The 17,263-nt window shown below is 42.2% G+C and overlaps 1 protein-coding gene across 1 annotated transcript in view; it reads right to left on the minus strand.

Annotated features, from left to right (window-relative positions):
- Nucleotides 1-17,263, minus strand: part of NPHP1 (nephrocystin 1) — a 136,743-nt gene that overhangs the window by 53,921 nt on the left and 65,559 nt on the right. The window contains exons 9-11 of the mRNA XM_089686505.1: nucleotides 14,913-14,964; nucleotides 14,724-14,808; nucleotides 11,830-11,924 (exon numbers count right to left, since the gene is read on the minus strand). Of these exons, the coding sequence (XP_089542631.1) occupies nucleotides 11,830-11,924; nucleotides 14,724-14,808; nucleotides 14,913-14,964 (232 nt within the window). The remainder of the gene's footprint in view (nucleotides 1-11,829; nucleotides 11,925-14,723; nucleotides 14,809-14,912; nucleotides 14,965-17,263) is intronic.

Here is a 17,263-nt window from a genome sequence, read left to right on the forward strand (position 1 = left end):
ACATACATTTATATCTAAATTATAAAAAGGTCATGCTACGGCTAATTGCTATTCATTTTTAAACAACAACAAAAGCAAACGATGAAAGGCAAGTAAATAAGAGAAACATATCCAACCCACTTAATTTGTCCGCATTTGGCCAGATTGTGCACCCAACACTTCTCTGTTTCAGACAACCCAGTGTGCTATATATTGGGTCACCATGGTTACAGCCAAATCTGGATGATTCGGGAAATTGGCATCCATTTCAAATGTCAAAATTGGGCAGGGGATAACAGAGCATTTAGTATAAGAACCATATAAACACATGAATTTGGATCTGACATTTTATTTACAAAATTAACCTGGCCTGTAAATGTCATTTAAGAGTAATTTTATAAAGGCCACCTTTGCAGAAGTACATCCTACAAGTGCAACACGTCATATAAAGTTTTAAGATATCCTCCAAATATTATTAAAGTAATTGTTACAAGGTTGGTAAGGATGAATAAAGACACCGATCAACCTGTATTTGAGTATTTTTAAAGTGGAGCTCCACCCAATGGGGGGAGCACCATTCTAAGGACTCGTCCCTCGTAGCTTTGGGCATAGCGGGTACACAATTTTGCCAGGTAACCACTCCCACTTCCGCTCTGACCACCTAGGCGATCGGAAAATGTACTCCTCCCCCCCCACCCCTGCAGTCTTCTGAGACACATGATGGGTCCCAGAAGACTGCAGGACCATTTACAATGCACAGCGCAATGGGCACCCAGCTGTGTAGTCGCAAGCCCACTCTGGAGACAGAGGATGACTGGTGAACCCAGCTGCAGTGAGCACACTGCTGGATCGAGGGACAGGTGAGTGGTTGTTTTATTAAAAGTCAGCATCTACAGTTTTTGTAGCTGCTGACTTATTTCTTTCGCAGGAGACTGGAGTTCCGCTTTAATTTTGCCTTTAAAGCCTCTATTAAAAAAACCTGCTCCCCAATCCTGCTGGGATGGTGGTCCACATCAGGAGGGGTTTGTGATCTTCATAGATCTCATAAAAGCATTTGATTCTGTCTCTTAGCCTTACCTGTTCATGCTCCTGAAAACCTAGGGCTTTGGGCCAAATTTCTTTAATGTGCTTAGAATGTTATATTCTCAATCTATAGCTAAAGTTAAGTTACATAGTTGTTATTTATGACCAATTGAGATATCTAGGGGGAATAGGTAAGGTAGCCCTTTGTCTCCCTTTATTTTTCGCTATTGTGATTGAAACTTTGGAAATAGAGATTAGGGATGACACTAATATTAAAGGGGTTTCCTGTGGGTGCCAGACGCACAAATGTGCTCTTTTTGTGGACAGTCTGCTCTTATTTTTTACCTTGTTTCTTATTTACACACCTAATATCATGTGTCTATTTTCAGATCTTGGAGACATTTCAAGACTTAAGGTCAATGTGAGTAAATCGGCGACTATGAATATAAATGTCTCCCCATTATGTCTATCCAGCATAAAAGCATTTTTCTTCTTTTTTTCGAGGGCTAACTATATTCGATACCTTGGGTATCTGTCCTACATGTTCAATCCCCCAACTCTATCATTCAAATTAGTCGCTCTTATTCAGAAAATTAGAGGAAGATTTTCAAAAATAGACAATACATGATCTCTACCGGATTGGTAGGATTATTTCTGTCAAGATTACTTTATTGTTTAGAATTCTGCATTATTTTCGCTCCTTACCTGTTGCTTTGAACCATTCGGATAAATTGAGCTTTCAATGAAAGATAATTCGAAATGCATGGGCTGGAAAAGGGCATAGGTTGTTGAGAAGGAACATGTTCTTCTCCAGATCAAGGGTAGGCCTTAGACTCCTAAATCTAATACTATATTATCAAGCTGCTCAGCTGGCTCAACTGTCTGTGGTATATTCCTGTAGGGAAAGACCTGACTGGATCACTATGGAACATCAGGCGGTGGGCTCTTATACCTTAGATCTCTTAGAATGAAAATCTACAAAGCAAAGACCATTTATATTAGCGCCAATGTTATCTAATCTCATCTTAAAGCGATTATAAAGGTTCTTTTTTTTTTTTTTTGGAAAATAACAAAAATGTTTATACTTACTTACTGTCTGCAGTGGTTTTGCACACAGCAGCCTGGATCCTCCTCGTTTCGGGTTCCCCGCAGGCTCTCCTGGCCCCTCCCTCCTGTCGGGTGCCTCCACAGCAAGGAGCTTGCTATGGGGGCACCCGCTGCTCCGCGTGTCCATTCACACATGGAGCCGCGGCTTGGACCAGTCCCCTCTCTCTCCTCATTGGCTGACTGGCTGTGATTGACAGCAGCGGGAGGCAGAGACCCGGGACGTTAATGGATCGTGATAAAGCTCAGGCAAGTATTGAGGGGGCTGGGGGCACTGCTGCACACAGAAGTTTTTTTTACCTTCATCCATAGAATGCATGAAGGTAAAAAACCTTCAGCCTTCACAACCACATTATGCCCCGTACACACAATGAGAATATTGGACGAATGAGCGTCCTTTTTTTTTTTTGCATGCTAGTCTCATATCGCTATAGAAAAGCTTACAAAAGTTATGAATATTCTCATAGGACAGAATAAAAATTCGGAAGTGATGTCATGTATCGCAATGTATTTTATTATTGTATACAAGATTGATATCGCACCAACAGTTTTCACAGTGTTTTACAAAATGAAATATTTGTATATTATTTTCTGTTAAAAACTGCACTCATTAAATGAAAATCATACGATCTGGTATCATACGAGAAAGATTTCCGTGTTTGTCCCTTCGAATAATTACGGATGAAAGCTGTGTATTAACGATCAGATTATCATACAGTCGCTCTGAAAGTGGTACTTTTTGTACGATTTTCTGATCTTGTGTACTAGGCTTTATTCTTGGCTGTTTGGGACAGGGCTTGTAATAATACAAATCTCATTTCCCCATGTCGACCATTGGTGCATCTTTTTAACGATCCAACCTTTCCCCAAAACTTGGACCTGAAGGCTTTCCGATGGTGGCTAGACAAGGGGTTATACAGAATTGAAAACTTTTCAGTTTTATCAACTTTTCCATTCCTTGTGACCTGATACCACTGTAAGTATGAAACTTACACACTATGAAAAATGGTGCACGCAGGATTTGGGTCAGAGAAGAGGAATTTCTACCAATCTATGGGCTCTTGCTGGACACCCCTGACCAAATTAGCCTACCTGCGGAAGTGGGACAAAGATCTCGCGGTTGAAAAAAACCAGGGAGCTCTGGTATAATTATCAGTCCTCATTTAAGGGCATTCTAAATGTCTCGCTCCATGAAGCTAATGTTATGGTAGTAACCGAATGGCACTTGGTCCCATCCAGTCTCTTGAAACTCTACCCGAACTCCTCACCTCTGCTTGTGGGGATGTAATCTTCACGGTGATATATATCCCATTTGGTGGGAATTTTTTAGAATTAGGGGACTCTGGATCAGAATTTTGCCCTGCGGAGATTGGTCACAGGAACTTCCATACAGCAATTGGCTCTTCTGGATGTTAAAGGATGTTTCACATGCTCTCCAAATATTCATATTTTTTTTTATCATTTTTGGCTGCAAAGTTGACTATAGCCAGGTAGTGGAAAGAGGCATCAGTCTCCTTGTCTCAGGCCAGGCAAAAAGTCTCTTGGCTCATGACACATGAAAAAATAGCCAGCATCTTGAATGATATGGGAAGGCGTTTTGAAAAGGTTTAAGGCACATGGGATTGATATCAACCTATGATCACATGAGACAACATAGGGATCAAAAGAGTTACTTGCCACCTCGTAAATTATCTCATGAAATGGTACTGTTAAATGTTTTTTGGGAAAGAAAAGGAAATGGAAAGGATAGGGAAAGGAAGAAGAGAGGAAAGAAGGAGGGAAGGAAGGAGGGAAGGAAGGAAGGAAGGAGGGAAGGAGGGAAGGAAGGAAGGAAGGAAAAAAAGGGAAGGAGTGAAGGAAAGGAAGGGGAGGAAGGAAGGGAAGGAAGAGGAGACTCTCATGGATGGTTCCTAGCTCACATGCTCAGTCAGAAGCATCACAGAGCTGCTGGATGCTCTATGTACAAATTTCTGCCCACACATCCACTTTTGAGAAGTTGAACGGCACAGACTGGAGTGTGGGTGGGCACAGGGGAAGGCAGAGCAGATCCAGCCTCTCCCTACTCCTTTTGGTGCAGAGGATGGGGGGGAGGGGCTGGGCACTGAGGAGCACAAAGGGGCACAGGAAGAAACTGAACAATTGGGGATGATCGGTGAAGTAGTGGGGGCAGTTGAAAGCACCGATTTCTCTGTATGGCTTTCAATGACTTTCAATGAAGCTGCTGGAAGCCGCTTCTCCTCCTCTCCTATTGGTGCTTGTAAATGTTCCCACCTCCCACCCATAACTTGTCCCAGCGCTGTTCGCCCCCACCTTGTTTCCACTCACCCAATACGAGCGGGTGAATGGAAATTTTGAAGGTTGACATAACTATATGTTTTTAGAGTCCTCTAAAAGCTATTAGCTACTTTTGTTAACAAAAGCTTGCAAATAGGACAGAACAAAATTACAAGATTCAGCTCCTATAAACTGCAATGGTGTTTGGGTTATATGCTCAGGGTTTGAGTATTTTTTCAATTGTTCCGAAAATGTCCAACAAAGTGAACTGTGCTCAATTCTCTCATCACTACTGGTTGCTATGGGGCAACAAAGCAGTTTATTAGTTTGCTTGGAACATATAAACCCTGCAGTTATCTACCAACACAAAGGATGAATAGTCCTTTGACATTCATTACTACATTCAAAGAAATGCATAATGTGTAAACATTGGATGGATTAAAATTAGGTAGATTGCCTTGTTTGAGCCAATGTAACTGAGAATTCGCTACACAGTAAAAGGCCCAAGAAACCATCAACTGGTTTTCAGATTTGCACAGGATCATGCAAGGATAAATGCACACTTGCTTGAAAATCCATTTCAGCACAGAATCTGTCACTTGAACTCTTGTTACAGATTAACCAAAAGAAAAAAAGATGCAAAGACGTGAGTGGAATTCTTTTCCTCTCTATCCAAATCCGAGGGAAAAAAAAGGCTTTGGCTGGAGTTGCACTTTAAATTGTAAGTGCATTTTTAACACTTGCAAAACAGAACATTGAAGAGTAAAGAATGGAAGCAGCATTTTTAGTGAGAGAAAAAAATGTATTTATAAGCCCAACGTATCTTCTACTAACAGTGGGTGAACAGTAATGATGCAGAGAGTAACATCATTACACTGATTGTAAGGAGTCTCTTTTGGGTACATGACACCTTGTACTCACAGTATGTCTTTAAGGATGAATGATGTTGTAGCACGGGGGGGGGGAATTGGAGAGGAAGTAAGTCTGGGAGACAGGGCTGATTTTTTATTTTTTAAGCAAATTTTTACAACTCCTTCTTATTATGTAGGGTTATTTTACCTTTTACAGAAAAAATGCAAAGGTGAACACAGAACATCCTTACCCCCCCCCCCCCCCCCGAGTCATTGCTGTACTTACTTACGAGGTTGCTGACCTGTTCGTACCCCCACAGATTCTTCAGTGGTCTGAGGATTTGAAATCCCCACTCTTCTTCGTTACTGCTTCTCGGATGGACCACTCAGAATCCATCTGGCTCATGCAAGAAGCGCTGACAGAAAAGAGGGAAAAGAGCACGTATTTCAAAACCCCAGGCTGCTGGAGTGACTGCACGGGTGCTAGCAGCTCAGCAACCCTGGAGGTAATTACTGCAGGGTCTGGGGGAGGTTAGGGTGTCCTTCGTTCAACTGACATTTATTCTGTAAAGATGAACTAACACTTTAAAAAATGTCTTTGTGTTGGGCTTCAAGGTATTTCTGAGCAACAGTTGGTTGGCTCTCACTGACACCCAGATCAAGAAACGTTTAGAAGTTGGTTAGTCGCTGTTTTGTCTTAGGTCTTGTGTTGCTGGAAAATGCAGACCAGAGCTCAGTTTGAGATGTATCTGAGATCATTCTTTGTCCATTGACAGGTGTATTCAATTTGTAGCTGACTATCTTCTAAGCTGTACCAACCTGCTTTAGGTTGCTTTTACATTCTAACTTACTTGTACAGGAAGAAGCAGCTATGACACGAACAAAGGCCCATCAACACAGGTCCCTATTTAATTGTTTGTGCAAAATTCAAATGGAGTTACTGATCTAAGTTAAAAAGCAAGAGAAAACGTGAAAAGGAGCTTAAAGCTTCACTGGCTGTCTGAAAATACAAAATAATGATATATAATATTTCATATGTATATATATTGTATATGTATTTCATATATTCATATGTTTTAAATGTGCCTTAAGGTAAAAAAGTATCTAGAAAATGCCAATAGACTCTGACCAATGCCAATTGTGATAGTTTGGTAATCAAAACTGGCTGAATCTCCTTATAAACTACAGGTAAGCTCTAATTCTAAAGTATTTAGGTTTCAAGGTGTAGTATATACAGACAAAAATGCTTTGTCTCTGCCTACATTTTTCTTCCCTAGTCATTTTGTGTTACAGAGATTGCTTGAGGAGTCACCTGAAAACTGGTCTAGCGTAACAGAAATCTGACACATTTTAAAGGAATTTCGTTGACTCAAGAGCATAATGAAATAAGAAGCAGCTTCTTTGTTACCACTGAAACTTTGGGAAATGTGATACAATATAAAACACAGCATAAACATCAGCTGAGCTGCTAGAAACCACGATTGTCAATCATCTTACATCGTCAATGAAGACAGCAATTTACTTTATTCTGATTATTTGCTGATTGTTTCCTTTTTGCACCCCAGCTAAAGTTAGAATTGTAACTTTACTCCAGATTCCTCAAGGCAATTAATTTTCAGATCCAAACATGTCTTATTAAATAAAAGATTGTAAAGACTTTTTTATTTGCATTCTGAAAAAAGAACAGTCAATAAGCTTTAGCCCAGATCTTAGCATCCAGTTTCTTCTTTTTTTAAAACTCAACTGCCAAGAGCAGTTAGGAATAAAAATGTAACAAAAATGCTATTTCTGCAATACTCACCTTCTTTCTCGCACAGACATCAACGTCTTAACTAAGGCTGCATTCACACCCAAGTGCCGCATTTTTGTGCATTTTGTTACGGCGCTTGAGCGTCAGACATTTTTGTACTAGCCTATAGAGAACAGTATCATTTGTGACATCACTTTTTGCTGTGTGGAAATATCAGCTTATAAACACGCTACAAAATGTCCATATTCACCCGCACCAATGCTATTCTAGGAGAGTCAAAATGCCCCAAAACACACCAATCTGCCCAAATCGAACTACAAAAGTAGTTACAAAACCTTTTTGAGCTTCATAGAGATAGAACTGATTTATTTCTCCATCAGCATTTTGGAGTTTTAAGCTCCATGCTGCAAACTGCTCAGGTGTGAATGGGGTCTGAATGGTGCTCTTCGGAGTTGACTGACAGCCTGTCCTAGACACACCCCTGTGGATGCTGTAGCACTAAATAGTACTCTCACATCAGTCAGTAATTTAAAGCCTTCACAGGCCGTTAATGCTATGTTTACATTAGACAGAAGCGGAAGTTACAAAATACTCGTTGCTTTCAGTTTCTTAGACCATAGAGATGATCAGGGACATTTCGATCCTCAGTCATCTCTATGGTTAGCTGGATGAACCACCAGCTTCAGTCTCGGGCTCCCCGTGGGACAGGGGAGCCCAGGAAAGCGACAAAAGGTGGCAGGGGTGTGGGGGCTTATTAGCTGCTCAAACAGCATTTACATTGTAGAGAATCGATAGCTGAAAAAAAGGGATACTGGGGTCATGACTGCAGCCATGGCCCCGGTATATTCATTCAAACCTGAAAATATGACATATGGATATGTCGTTGGGTGGCAAGTGGTAAAACAGAACTATGGACTACCATTAAAAAAAATATGTGCTGCACCTACAGTTTTCTTCTAATGCCACTGCAAAGTTCCATAAACCCCTGATGATCTTGACAGTGAATTCCACCTAATGCAGCTTCCTCTGATAGTGTGGCAACAATGCTGCGCTGCAACTGAATTCAGAGCAGAGTTGCCACTCTTATGTAGGTTTTGCCTGCTTGCACTACAGTGGGATGAGAAGATATTGCTTGGGGCATGGATTTCATGGATTGTCATTGGTGATTAACCAAACTGTGCCTGCTTTCTAGATTAAAAACGATTAATCTGTTGCTGAAACCCTCTTCCTGTGAGCTGCAGTATCTGGAAGGGGGAGAGTGTGAGACACAAATTAGGGAGGTTTTAGCTCAGTTAAAAAAGGAAAGGATTTAGTTAGCTCAGTCTTTCTCAACCATGGTGCCTGCTGAGGTCAACAGGGGTGCCGTGGCATTCTGGTAGAGAAAGGCATGTGGATCACACTGAGCTTCCGCTCCTCTGACGAACTATACATCAGCAGAGCAGGAGTTTAGTCAGAAAAATTAAAGCAGTTAAGTCAGGAGTTATCTTCCCAAGTGTGTACTGTGTTCTCTGCCACCCCCTACAGTGCAGTGTCAATGCAGGTACAATACTGCAAGTGTTTGTGTGTGTACAGTTGTTCTCAAAAGATTGCATTCCCTTGGAGAAATGGCAATATACAGTATGTACCATTTTTAACCTCTTCAAGTCCGGACACTTTTCCCCCCTTCCTGTCCAGGCCAATTTTCAGCTTTCAGTGCTATCACACTTTGAATGACAATTGCGCGGTCATGCAACACTGTACTCATATGAATTTGTAAGCATTTTTTTGAGACAGATAAAGCTATATTTTGGTGGTATTTATTCACCACTGGGATTTTTATTTTTTCTTGCTATGTAAATGCAGAAGTCCAAAAATTTTGAAAAAAAGTGTTTTCCTTATAAAATTTTGCAAATAAATAATATTTCATCATAAATCTTGGCCAAAATGTATTCCGTTATCTATTTAGTAAAAAAAAAAAATAACCAAAATTAGTTTATAACTAAAAATTATAATTTTTAAACTTTTTTTTTTACATTTTAAGTTTTTTTTTTATATTATCTATGTTTTTTTTTTTTTACATACTGTCACCCTAGCAGTACAGTGTCACCATGGTGACACTGTACTACTTGTGGGGGGTGATGAAGATTTTTTTTTTCTACACTGCTTGCTTTTACAGCCTTTATGGGTGTAAAAGCAATCATTTCTCTTTCTCTCTGTCTGCATTCTTGCAGCCATTGAGAACTACTGTGTGAGCTGTGATTGGTCACAGATTGTCACATGGTACAAGGCTGTTGTGAATAGCCTTGTACCATATGACCTCTGTGATCATTCACAGATTTCACACATAGTAAGCAATGATGTCAGAAGTGACATCTTGCTTACTACTCTGCATGTGATCACTGATTGGCAAATCAGTGATCACATGATTGAAACCTCGCACAGAGGTCCCGTACGACGATCGGTGTTCCACTGTGTCCGGAGGACAAAGCGGGCACCGGATCGCGGTGCTGCACGCTCCCAGGGAGTGCGCACAAACAGGGGCGGGGAGGCCGTTTATAAATGGCCACCCGACCCTGCATTGCTACCGTCCGGCCGTTTATATACAACAGCCGTAAATGAGGTGGTTAAAGAAACTTGAGTGAGCAGGCAAATCACATTTCTTATTTCTTATGGGATTCATATTAAAATGTAGGTCATAATAGAATGGAACAATCCTAAAGCAAAACATGGCAACAAGTAAACAAATGATATGCCCCCTGTTCAAAAGTCTGCATACCCTTAGTTCTTAACACTATATTGCCCCTTTAGCATCAATGACAGTGTGCAATCATTTGTAATAGCTGTCTATGAGGCCTCAAATTCTTGCAAGTGGTTTAGCTGCCCATTCGTCTCGGCAAAATTCCTCCAGGTTATGCGAAGTTTTTGGCCGTCTTGCATGAACCACACGTTTGGGATCTCCCCAGAGGGGCTTGATGATATCAAGGTTAGGAGACTGTGATGGCCACTCTACAACCTTCAACATTTTCTGCTGTTTCCACTTGAGGGTTAACTTGGCCTTGTGCTTAGGGTCACTGTCATGCTACAAAGTCCAAGAGCATCCAATGTGCAGCTTTTGTGCAGAAGAATGCAAATTGTCCGCCAGAATTTTCTTGTAACATATTGCATTCATCCTGTCATCAATATTCCCTGTGCCTTTAGAGCTCACACACCCTCAAAACATCAGTAAGCCACCACCATGCTTCACAGTAGGGATGGTATTCTTGTCGCCATAGGACTTGTTGACCCCTCTCCAAACATAGTGTTTATGGTTGTGGCCATAAAGCTCTATTCTGGTCTTGTCACTCCAGATTACAGTGTGCCACAGGCGTGTCAAGGTTTTGCTGGGCATATTGTAACCAGGCATTTTTTTGTGGCAGTGGCACAGTAAAGGCTTCTTTCAGGCAACTGAACCTTGCAGCTCATTTTTGTTCAAGTATTGTTGTATTGTGCCCCTTGAAACAAGCACACCATCTTTTTCAAAAGCAGGCTGAATTTCTCCTCAGGTTACCTGTGGGGTTTTCTTTGTATCCCGAACAATTCTTCTGGCAGTTACGGCTGCAATCTTCCTTGGGTCTACCTGACAATGGCTTGGTATCAAGAGATCCCTGAATTTTTTACTTCGTAATAAGTGATTGAACTATACTGAATGGAATATTCACGGCTTTGGATATATTTTTACATCCTTTCCCATCTTTATACAGTTCCATTACCTTGTTAAGCAGGTATTTTGACAGTTCTTTTCGGCTCCCCATGGCTCAGTATCTAGCCTGATCAGTGCATCCATGTGACAGCTAACAAACTCATTGACTATACACAGACACTAATTGCAATTTAAAAAGCCACAGATGTGGGAAATTAACATTTAACAGCCATTGTAACCTGTGTGTGTCACCTTGTGTGTCTGTACCAAGGCCAAACATTCCAGGGTATGTAGACTTTGATCATGGCCATTTGGGTGATTTCTGTTATTATTATGTATGTATGTGCATATAAGAATGTATGTGTGTGTATGTACGTACATTATGTACGTTATTTTAATACTGACACCTAATCCTGTATGATCAGAACTGATTTTTAGGGCTCGTTTATAATAATGAAAATGACTGCTGCTACTCTGAAACACAATCCATGCTCAGATCGCGTTTCAGAGGCATATGACAGGTGGCGAAGAGGCACTATGTCGCCTCCTCAATGCCTTTTTTAAACCCCTCCCTAAATGCAGTATCGCCGTGCTGCAACTGCATGGTTGCAGCAAGGCCCCATTCACCTGGGAGTAAACTTCAAGCCGCGACCACAGCATGCGTACGACAATGGTTGCTAAACACTGCAGCTAAACGGGGAACAGCTGGGGGTGGAGTAAGAACATGGATCAACCATGTGGTTTTAACACCCCCCAGACATCACATGTGAACAAGCCCTTGGTTTACATCTGTTCCTTTTCAATGGCCTGCCCTACCCACAGAAAAGTAGGGAAAGAAGTACCTGAGTTTTTCGTTTTTTTTAAATCGCGGCGCACTGAAAACGCACTGCATTTGCCAATACATGGGGGCACCATGAAGAATTAATGACACTCCTGCATGTCTGCTAAAGACCAACGTGTTTGTGTGCCAGAAACATGCAATTTTGCGCATGTTTTCAGTCAAGCAGTAATGTGAACCAAGCCTTTGAGTGGGGTGCTTCAAATCTGAAAATACTTTTCAAGGATGCCCTGACTGGAAAAAGGTTAAGAAGCACAGAGTTACTTTATGGGATCACATAATGATGAATTTGGTACTTATGCAGTTTGTCAAACAAGAGCCTTTAGTTGCACGTTCAAAGAACAAAACTTACACCTCCTCTTTCCAAGTCCCACAACAGATCCTTAAAAGCGAGCTGGGAAGCAGTAAGCTCAGGCTGGAGATACCTGCTTGACCTGTACTGATCACCTGCATACAGAAACATACAATTATTTTTACAATGTATATATTAAATAGTGGCAACATAAATCTACCATTTCTTACATACCTTACAGAAAAACCCTGATCTGTCTAAACTGTATATGTTTTATAATAGATGTATGAAGGGAACTCAATTGAGGGGCTGCATCTCTATACTGTACAAATATTTCACAACCCCACTGGCCAAAATTAAGTCGCCTGGGAAAAAGACCTGGATGTGTCTACTGATGAGGAGGATTGGCGGTCCTGGAACTCTCGCGCTCACAGAGACATATTAAATGTTGCCCTGACAGAAGCGGGATATAAAAGCCCTCCCTGGACCCCACTGACCCGAACAACCTCAGACCCATCTCCCTGCTGCCATTCACATCCAAACTCCTCGAGCGCATAGTCTACAATCGCCTAAGCTCCCACCTCAACGACAACAACCTCCTCGATCCCCTACAGTCCGGCTTCTGTCCCCTACACTCCACCGAAACTGCCTTACTCAAACTCTCCAACGACCTGCTAACCGCCAAAGCGAATGGCCACTATTCAGTGCTCCTACTCCTCGACCTCTCCGCGGCTTTCGACACAGTCGACCACCCCCTCCTCCTCAAAAAACTACACTCCCTCGGCCTCAGAGATTCCGCTCTCTCCTGGCTCTCATCCTATCACAATGCTCCTTCAGCGTTACCTATAATGCTACCACCTCCCCCTCACTCCCCCTCTCTGTTGGGGTCCCTCAAGGCTCTGTCCTCGGGCCCCTTCTCTTCTCCATCTACACCTCCTCCCTTGGCCAACACATACACTCTCACGGCTTCAACTATCACCTCTATGCCGACGACACGCAAATCTATCTCTCCAACCCTCACCTCACCCCCTCAGTCTCCGCCCAAATCACAAGCCTACTGAACGACATATCAGACTGGATGTCGCTCCACTTCCTTAAACTGAACCTCTCCAAAACCGAGCTCCTTGTCTTCCCCCCAGCCCGGACACCACCCCCACTGACTTCTCCATCACGTCCAACAATGCCACCATCAGGCCCACCCCACAAGCCAGAGTACTTGGGGTCATACTTGACTCCAATCTATCCTTCCAGCCCCAAGTCCAATCACTAACAAACTCATGCAGACTCCACCTCCGCAACATTGCCAAAATACGCCCATTCCTAACCCCAGAAACCACTAAGTAGCTCATCCACTCCCTCATCATATCACGACTCCATTACTGCAACTCCCTCCTCACTGGCCTGCCTCGCCACAGGCTATCCCCGCTTCAGTCGATCCTGAATACGGCAGCCAGACTCATCCACCTTACCAACCGCTCCGTTTCAGCCACCCCCCTCTGCCAATCCCTCCACTGGCTTCCGATTGCCCAGTGGATCAAATTCAAAATCCCAACACTGACGTACAAAGCTGTCCATCATACTGCCCCAAACTACATCACCGACCTAATATCCAAGTACCACCCTACACGCACTCTCCGCTCCTCACAAGACCTCCTTCTCTCTAGTTCCCTAGTCTCCTCCTACCATGCCCGCCTCAAACTTTCACAATGGATATTGTTTATCACAGAAAATTGTTTTTCTTTGCATTCAAAGCATTAGTCACTCCTAACATGCCTAACAATAGTACAAGAAATAAGCAACAACTTTTAAGATCTTTTTCAAGCTATTGGCAGCTTAAAGTGGTTCTAAAGGCTGAAGGTTTTTTACCTGAATGTATTCTATGCACGAAGGTAAAAAAACAGCCCCCAATCCTTACCTGGGCCCCTTCCAATCCAGCGACGTTCAACAGCCTCTGCTGTCTGGGGACTCTTCTTCTTCATTGGCTGAGACAGCAACGGGAGCTAACTGACTCACAGCTAATCACAGCAAGTGAGCCAATGAGGATAGAGGGCTGAGCCGTGGCTCTATGTGTCTTATGGAGCAGCAGTGCCCCCAGGGTGAGCGGCATTCCCTAGGGGCTCTGCTTGAGGAAGAGGGGCCAGGAGCCAGCGAGTAATCGAAAGGAAGAGGATTGGGGCTGTTCTGTGCAAAATCACTGCACAGAGCAGGTAAGTATAGACATGTTTGTTATTAAAAAAAAATACAAGCTTTAGTGTCACATTAAAATGGAACTCTCTTAACAATAACTATTTTTAATTCTTATGCTGGTAGCATTAGTAAATAGATCGGAAAGTATATCATATTTACTTGTTTTGGGACCAGTTCACACTAGAATCACACGTTTCTGTGTGCTGCGATTTTCACATGAATGGGCTGAAATCGCACCACATTGCACAAAAAGTAACGCATGCACTACTTTAAAAACACACGGATCGCATGGTACTTCTGTATCATGCGAGCCACTGCAAGCAACATGCACTGCATTTGTGGTGTTGTTAGGAACACACTGACACCCACAGCAGATTGATGATCTACATCCCAGAAAACGTCAGGAGGGGAGGAGGGGTTTTATCAGCTAAGTGCCCCTCATCTGCCAGTCTGAGCTAAGGACAGATGGATTCCAGGAAGTAAATGCTACATGAATCATCTGCCCTTATTCAAGATGACCACAGTCAGAAATGCTAGGAGAGCATCTTCAAAGTGATTTCTCAGAAAACAAAATAGCATAGAGACGTGGATGAAATGGTGAGTTTGCTTTGAATATTAAAAATGAATTAAATATCATTTTTGGTATGTGGTGCTCAGATGCAGTGTAGTTGCTTTTTAATACCTCTCAGTCCAATTCTGGCTTATTTGAGGAAAGTAAGTATAAGTCAAAACCAAGGCACATTAAACCATCTATTATTAAATAGTACCTTGTTCTAAGAGCTGGGCTAAGGTTGATGAACGGAAGCCAGCAGGGATTGTACCCATAGTGGTCAGGGCATCAGTAGCACTCATCTAAAAAAGAAAAATAATTAACCACATGCACATCATACCAAATTAATATCAAAGTTGTTATTTTTGTGAATGAAACCGCCAGCAGGATCCTGATGGTCACTTACCTCTTGTGTCCTCTTGGAGGCACTCAGCTGTGAAACTGTATCAGTTTCAGGTCTAATATGGAAATCAGATTAGAAAAATTTTATCAATTAAAGCACATTACATAAGGCACTTTAATTTACAGCAAAAACAGGACAGTGAGATGCTATCTATCTAGATAAGATGGGCAGGCAGATAATGTAAATAAGTATGGTACATTAAGAAATATTAGATGGAAGAAAAGCCCTCACAGTTCAATCAATGCAATAATACTAGAAAACTATTGTAATATCACCAAAGCTCACTTCTACCCACCATTAGCCAGCACAGTGATGTCACGGCTACTTTTATAAGGTAAAATCTGGGTGTGCAACTGCATATGGTGCACTCAAAGTGTATTTATATCCTTTACAGCTATTAAGGATTGTATCTAAATGATGGCTTTTGTGTCTGGATTCAGATTGCGATTTTTCAATTTCCACATGTCGTCTGTAGGGCAGCCCAATCACTTGAATGAATGTGCTACCCTAGGTGTGTTTGTTGCACTAAAACAGCTCATTTACCAAATTTTGGCAAGGAGACTGGCGCATTTTTTTCCACGCGGATTGTGCTACAATTTTTTGTGTGTATTGTCGTGGGACAATTGCTGCATTTGGGGTGCCATTAAGAAAAATTGGAACCCAAATGTTCGTTGCATGTTTTGCCATGATTTTACCGCAATTTGGAAACCCGGGCAAAATCATGAGGATGCTGCCCACTATTCCAAAGAGCCTAATGGTTAAGAAAACAAAAATAAAAAACAGATGAAAATCCAAAGTAACAATAATGTTACATTTTATCTCTGAATAACACTTCTGATGAATGTTTAAAAGCACTGTTCAGAAGGTTAGTTTTTGACAATAGCTGTAGCAACTGTTGTCTAACACAGCAACTCTGCCAAATAATGTAATGCGAGTGGCAGCAGGAAAGGAGGACATGGTGTGCTACGTAAGCCCTCTGTATTTTGATGGACCCGAACGTCCACAAATGGTTAGGCAAGACCTCCGCCACAGCACTGATGAATCAGTTTAAGAAAATGTACTAGACAAACTCTCAGTTCAAACCATTCAGATAACACATTCCTTCACTAAAATATATGTAAACGCAAAAAAACTAAAGAAAGAGAACACTTTTGACTTATCTTACAATCCTTTTCTTGAAGTTCATTATGGTAGTGGGCAATGCAGCAACAAATATGCCTACAAGCGCAGGAGAACAGTAAAACTGGGCTATCCAAAAGATCAGTTGACTGCCTGTAGGACCTTATGTCTGAAGCTTGTATCAGTTGGGGCCAGGATATCTACCTGGCAGAACTTAGAGAAAGTGTGACCTGAAGACCAGGTGGGAGCCTTGCAATCTTGGACGCAGATGCTTGATTGGGAAAAACCCAAGAGGCAGTTATGGATGTAGAATGTGTCTAGACAGGAAGATGTGGAATCATATCCTTAAAGAGCTACTAAACCAACAACAGTAAAATCAGTCTGTATATGCAGTAAAGCATGCTTGTTATACTCACTGTGGAACCTAAGGAGTAATCCCCCACATTATGTAAAAAGGATGCTTGATCCTGTCTTCTCTGATCCTTCACTTCTTCCACCGTAGTACAGAGCTCTAGGAGTCTCTCTGTACACGCTCAGTTTGTGTGTATTAAGAGAGAGTTTTTTTTTTCTTGGGAGAGTGCATGTGATCAGCACAGGGCCAATCAGAGTTGTCCAGAGAGAGGGTCAGGGGTCTTGCAGCCTCATAGGACAATCAGGGGAGAATGAAAACTCCTCCTACAAGCTTTAACCAGTGCTACTGGACACTGATAGAAGTCACAAGACTGCTCTAACTGCTGATGAGAAAAGGTATTTTGCAGTTTATATTTACTAAAATATTTGCATTTCCATGTTCTGTGTACTCTGGGAGACCAGATACAGTGAGTGCAAGGTCCTGGGTTTAGTAATACTTTAAGCCTATAGGCTGCTGAATTAATTTAGAAATGGGGGAATGAGAGGCAGGCTGTCCCTTGTGGGTACCCTCAGGGATGACATAGACAGACTCATTCAGCCCAACCGCATAAAAACAATGGAGGGAAACCTCCCAATAATGTACTGAGGCAGGACATAGAGATGGGAGAACAAAGACCAGAGTAAGGCCCTGGTACTCACCAAGTGGTGGTCTGGATGGCGCTCTATGACAGGCAGACAGTACAAGTCCAGGCAGGATACAACATGCACATACCAAACAGACTTCACCTCCGGTTGGCTGAAGGGAGACAGGGATGGGATGCCACCTGACAGGTGTATCACCCTGGACCTGAACAGTGTTCTGTGGCACTGGATGCCATTTTTAG

This window comes from Staurois parvus, unplaced genomic scaffold, assembly GCF_062004578.1.
Source record: "Staurois parvus isolate SC_StPar_1 unplaced genomic scaffold, SC_StPar_1.0 ptg000401l, whole genome shotgun sequence".
Classification (NCBI taxonomy): domain Eukaryota; kingdom Metazoa; phylum Chordata; class Amphibia; order Anura; family Ranidae; genus Staurois; species Staurois parvus.